Source organism: Antechinus flavipes, chromosome 2 (genome assembly GCF_016432865.1).
Source record: "Antechinus flavipes isolate AdamAnt ecotype Samford, QLD, Australia chromosome 2, AdamAnt_v2, whole genome shotgun sequence".
NCBI lineage: Eukaryota > Metazoa > Chordata > Mammalia > Dasyuromorphia > Dasyuridae > Antechinus > Antechinus flavipes.
In genome coordinates this window covers 642,360,460-642,366,459 of record NC_067399.1, presented here as the reverse complement: position 1 = coordinate 642,366,459, position 6,000 = coordinate 642,360,460, and the positions used below count along the sequence as shown (strand labels likewise).

General features: G+C 50.3%; 1 protein-coding gene across 1 annotated transcript in view; it reads left to right on the top strand.

Annotated features, from left to right (window-relative positions):
* The first annotated feature begins 1,010 nt into the window (after positions 1–1,010).
* The window catches only part of LOC127551998 (lysyl oxidase homolog 1-like), a 46,682-nt gene continuing 41,692 nt past the window's right edge, over positions 1,011–6,000 (top strand). Inside the window, exon 1 of the mRNA XM_051982322.1 lies at positions 1,011–2,785. Within this exon, the coding sequence (XP_051838282.1) occupies positions 1,522–2,785 (1,264 nt within the window). The 5' untranslated portion in view covers positions 1,011–1,521. The remainder of the gene's footprint in view (positions 2,786–6,000) is intronic.

Here is a 6,000-nt window from a genome sequence, read left to right as displayed (position 1 = left end):
AACCTTCCTGCTTGGAGTGGTGCTCCTTCTTTGCTTCTGAAATCACTGAGTGGGACCAGAAGGGTGGGAAATCAGAGTCAGGGATTCTAGCACCTAGCTTAGGTAGTGGAGAACTGTTCAGAATCCCGTAGCAGAGGGTGCTAGAAGAAAGAACTGTAAGGAAGGCCGAGATTCTCCAAACTCCAATCCCTTCATTTTACAAGGAAGATTGAGATGCAGAAAGGGGTTGGCTCTCCCAGCAAAACTGGGTTTCCAGTCCAAGTTCTCTTCCTTGGAACCTGGTGATCTTTTCAACAAATCACACTTCCCAGGATCCCCCAGCTCATGAGTACAAATAAGGACTAAAAAAGGTTATCCTGGGATTATGGGCAAGGAACCAGAGTTCAAATCTCAATTAAACCCAATGCTTGGGACCTGGTGAGTCTTTAATAAATGCTTTTTCAGTCAGTCAGTTCCGCAGCCCTGCAATCTTCAGCCAAACATGTTCCCTCTGCACGTTCCCGTGCAAAGAGCTTGGGCTACACGGCCCCGGGGGTCCTTTCCGAGCCTCAATCTCTGCTCCCAGGAGGCCTTTTAAATAAAAGCCAGAGCTCTTTTCACGGCGGGGCGCGGGGAACGGTCCCCTGCCGAGAAAGAAGCTCCCGGGCCCGCAAGCAAGCGCGATGCAGCCCCCGCCCTCCACCCGGGGCTTTGTGGGGCAGCTGCCCTGCAGGATCCGCTCCACTGGGACAGAGCTGAGCAGGAGACTCGCCCCTTTGCTCGCGCCCCCAGGTCCCCTCCCTTGTCCTGGGTCTTCACTGGGGCTGCTTCCTTCTCTCCTCATCAAAGGGGAGGGCGGCCCCCCGCTTGGCTTGACGAGCTGAGAGCCAGGGCCAGGCGCCTCGGGGGCTGGCCGCATAGCTGAAACCCGACGGGCACTAGGGCCCAGCGGCGGGGCCCCGAGACGGAGCAGGCGGCTCTGAAACTTCCAAACTTTTCACAGCCTGTTGCTTATTCATTCAGAGTGGGAAAGAGCCAGCCCGGCTGGCCCCAGACCCAAGGGGAGAGGGACTGAGGGAGGGGCGGGAGAAGGGGAGGAGGGAGGAGGGAACCGGCCAGTCCCCCCCCCCCCCCATCCCGCTCTGGAGCCATGTAAAGCCCCTCCCGGCGGTGGTCCTGTCCTTGGGGCCAGACCTGCAGGGAGCGACTCCAAGTCCAGCCCGGCTCCGCGCCGTGCCCTGCCCTGCCTTGCCCCAGACGGAGCCCCCGGGCTCGGCCAGCTGCTGCCCTCTCGGCTCCTCAGCTCGTCTCGCCTCGCCCTCGCCATGCTGCTGTCCGGAGAACCCTCCCGCTCGGGACTGGCCCGGGATGGACAGCGCTAGAAGCCGGGGGAGGAGAGGAGCTGCCCACAACGCCTCGGGGAAGGGAGGGACACACCAGTCGGGAGGTGCGGGACTCGGGAGAAGCGGCGTCTCAGCGCTTTGTGGCCCGCGCTACTAGTGCAGACCCCGGGGAGGCGGGAGACGAGACGGCGCAGAGACCATGGCCCGCGTGTGCTGGGAGCTCTGCGCGCTCCTGGGCTGCGGGCTCTTGCTCCTGACCCGCGGACAGCAGCAGCCTCCGCAGCAGAGCTCCGACGCCAGCCCCTGGAGGCAGATGATCCAGTGGGAGAACAACGGGCGGGTGTACAGCCTTCTGAACTCGGGCTCCGAGTACCTGCCCCCGGGCGGCGTGCTAGGCGACGGCAGCTCCCAGGTGCTCCTGGCCGGGGCCCAGCAGACGACCCGGCGGAGGAGCCAGGGACGCCCCACCCGCAGGCAGGCCCCCTCGCTGCCGGGGAGGGCCGGCTCGGACACCATCCGAGGGCAGGCCCGGCACCCGTTCGGCTTCGGCCAGGTGCCAGAAAACTGGAGGGAAGTGGCCGTCGGGGACAGCACGGGGATGGCCAGGGCCCGCACCTCGGTCTCCCGGCAACGACAGGCGAGCTCCGCCTCCTCCGTCGTCTCATCGGGCTCAGCCGCAGCCGCAGCCTCCGCCTTCGCCCAGACCACCTACCGGCAGCCATCTTATCCTGCGCAGTTCCCCTACCCCCAGCCCCCTTTTGTCAGTCAGTACGAGACATACGAGCAGGCCCCCAGGGCCTACGATGAGAGCTACGTGTATTACCGGAGTAACGGAGGCGTGCCTGGGGCCGGGGCGGCTGCGGTGGCCTCGGCGGGAGTCATCTACCCCTTCCAGCCCCGGCTGAGATATGAGGAGTACGGGGAGGAGCAGACCCCGTACCAGCCTCAGGGCTTCTATCCAGCTCAGGAAGTGCCCCTCATGCCAGTGCCCCAGCCCCAGCCCCAACCCCAGCCTTCCGACGGGCTGGACAGGAGGTACTCTCACAGCCTGTATCACGAAGGCACCACGAACTTTGATCAGGCTTACCAGGACACTTACAACTCGGTGCCAGGCCAGGTGGTGCCAGGCCAGGTGGTGCCAGGCCAAGGGGCAGCTGCTCCTGAGAGCCCGCAGGTGAACGGGGGCTCCTCCCCGGCCTTAGGCCCGGGCTATGTGACCGATCCCCGCCTGGGCTGGCAATCACCCTACGCCAATGTGCCCCCGGAAGCTTACATCCCGCCCCGAGTGGTAGAGCCTCAGCCGCCATTCCGCGTCCTGGAACCCTATGGGAGTGCCCCGAGAGCAGAACCCTACCTGCCCATCAGGAGCTCCGAAGCTCCCCCGTTAGGGGGGGACAGACAGGGAGCCCAGCAAGGCCGGGTCAGCGTGGGCAGTGTGTATAGGCCCAACCAGAATGGAAGGGGTGAGTACTGGCCACCTGTGGTGGTCTAAAAGAGAGGCACTGGAAGACCCGTTTAATGATGCTGGGTGTGAGTGAGAGTACCAAGAACACCAGTCCTGAGGGTAGGAAAGCCGCCGGAACCATCACTATTTAGCAAGCAGAAATACTTGGGCAAGTCAGTAGACCTTAGTTTCCCCATCTGTAAAATGCAGATATCATTTGCCTAATATACTAAATAGGTATCAAATCAGGATAGTCCATTTAAATCAAGTCAGGATAGATAGTGCTATCTAAGTGAAAACTATTATTTGCCAATCCTGACTACTTACTGAGCCCCAGCCACTGGGGAAACAGGCAAACCCCAAACTCCCTGCCCTCTAAAACCTTATGTTCCACTTTAAAGCAGGATATAAATTCTAGCTGTTGTTATAGCTGGTATTTATATTACTGTAGTTTGGGGAGAAACTACAAAGGAAGTGAGAGAACACTGCTTCTGGAATCAGAGCTCCTGGGTTCAGATTGGATATCTGAAGCTTTCCCTTGTGTGACCCAGGACTTATCATTTAATGTTCTTGCCTTTGATCTGCAAAATGAGGGGGTTAGAGTGGATGACCTCTGAAGTCCCTTCTACTTCTAATGCTATGAAACTATTCTAAGGACTCAACTCAACCCCATCCTCCAGCCCCAATAAAGCTTGGTAGTAGAGGTAAGGGAAGATGCAAGGCTACCTCCCCCCAACTGGGGAAGCTTTTCAAAAATCGTGACCTTGTGTTTCAGGAGACATGACTATTACATTAATTCAGCAAGCACTTATTAAGCTCCTACTATATTTTTCTAAACCTTAGTTTCCCCATCTGTAAGAAGGGATGGTACAAACACAAAGCAAGATATAGCTTCCTCTCAAGGAGCTGACAATATATTGGGGAGTGGGGAGGGTTTAACACATATGCAGATTAAAAAAAAAAAGATAGATAAAATTATTTTGGGAGTGGCAAGCACTAACAAAAGGGAGGTCAGAGAGGGCCTCATGTAGGAAGTGGTTCCTGAGTAGAACCTTGGAAGTAATCTGGGAATTCCAAGAGGAGAAGAAGGTTTTGCTTTTACCCTAGAGAGACTGGAGAAAGATGAGCAACTATTCAATTATATAAATCCTGGAAGATTTAAAATCTATTGGTGCATCGCCCAACTCCCACTTCACTCCTTTTGAGCACTACACCTTTGGCCTTTGTTCTTAGGGGGATGGGAGCTGCCCATCCTTATTCAGCCAGAACCCTCTGGCAGCCCCATGTCTTTCAAGGTAATTGGTCAGTGCCTTTAACCAATGTAAACAAACCTCTTCTCTATCCACTTATCCAATCCCATTGAAGACGGTTGCCATGGAAACACCTAGGCTGATGAGTCTCCTAGGTAACAGCAGACCTGATAAGCCTCAAGGTCTCGGTTGGAAGGCAGATTCCTGAGGGATTTATCCCATAAACCCCTGTTTCTCTGTCATTTTAACTAACTAAACCATACGCCCTAATTCCTGCTACAATCTAATCAAGCTCTCTTCTGTATTTCCCCTTCCATGGAACTCAAGTCACTTCATGACTCACTGTGTAGGCAGGAGGTGCTATTGTCATCATTGTTGCTCACCTGCTCTCTGCTGCTGGTTATATATTATTTTCCTTAGCACAAGGTAGCCTGCATCCTTTGAAAGCTGGCTACATATCATAGATTATATGTCATTTTATTTTTATTTTTTATTTTTGCTGAGGCAATTGGGGTTAAGTGATTTACCCCAGGTCACATAGCTAGGAAGTATTAACAGAGGAACCAAAAGTGAAGAATTAGTTTGTAAAGCATATAATTTTCCTTCCCTTTCTCACTAATTCTGGTGTGGTCAATTGAGTCTTCTGTATTAGGTTTTCTTCCAATTTTAATAGAAATTTTATTTTTTTCATCATTGATATTTCCCATTACAGCCCTTCCTCCTTCCAGAGAACCATTCTTTATAACAAAGCTTCCTCCCCACTTTCCAGAGTCATCCTTTATGATAAAGAATAAAAAAAGGGGGAGATCCAGCAAAACTTTATAACAAAGAATAAAAAAGAAAAGGAAAAATTCAGCAAAGCTAGTGAACACATCAAATAAGTCTGACTTTATATGCAGCTCCCACCTTAGCAAAGAAAGGGCATCCAAGGAAAGATGCTTCCTCATACATCTTCTTTGGGACCAAATTTGAACATGATAATTTCACAGCATTCAATTTCAATCACAGCATTCTGAAAATAACTCATATTCTTATAGTTATTGAACATATAGTTTTCCTGATTCTGCTTACTTCATTTTGCATCAGTTCATATGAATCTTTCATGCTTTTTCATATTCATAATTTCTTACTATTCAGTAACATTTCATTTATACTCATGCACTACAATCTGTTTAATTTTGTTCCAATTGAGGGGATCTTTGTTTCCAGTTTTTTTGTTTGTTTGTTTGGTTTTTGTTACTTCAAAAGTGCTGCTGTAAATATTTTGGTGAACATGGGGCCCTTCTTTTTTGTTAGTGACCTCCTTGTGATATATATCTAATAATGAGATTTCTGTGTCAAAGGAATGGACAGTTAGTTTTGCCACATTTTCCAAACTACTTTCCAGAATGTTTTATGAACTTATAATTCTACACCATTATGGGTTTTTCTTAAAGCAAGTCTTACTTATCTATCAAGTTTTTCTAATATCTAACCTATAATTAACAATAGCTGGTCTTTATATAATGCTTTAAAATTTGCAGAATGTTGAACATTTTATCTCATTTGATTCTTCAACAACAATGTGAGGCAGTTGCTATTATTAACCCCATTTTATAGAAAAGGAAAAGAAACTAAGTAAGATTAAATTAACTTGTCCAGGGTCACATAGCTATTAAGTGTCTGAAGTAGGGTTTGAACTCAGCTCTTCCTGACTCCAGGACCACTATGCCATTTAGCTGCCTAGTATTTAATAGCTATGGGCCATTAGATATATTTTTTAATTCTAGTTCCTTCCCTTGTAAAATGAAAGTCATATCATCTCCTTTGTAAGGTTGAATCAAGGCAGTGGACTCCTGTAAATTACTATGTAAATGCAAGCTAAAATATGCAAAATCCAAACAAGGGAAATGGAGAAGGATGTGAAACTTGTGGAAATGATCCAAAACTAGGTGATCACATGAGATGATTAGTGATCCCATAGAAGCATATGAGATGATCAACG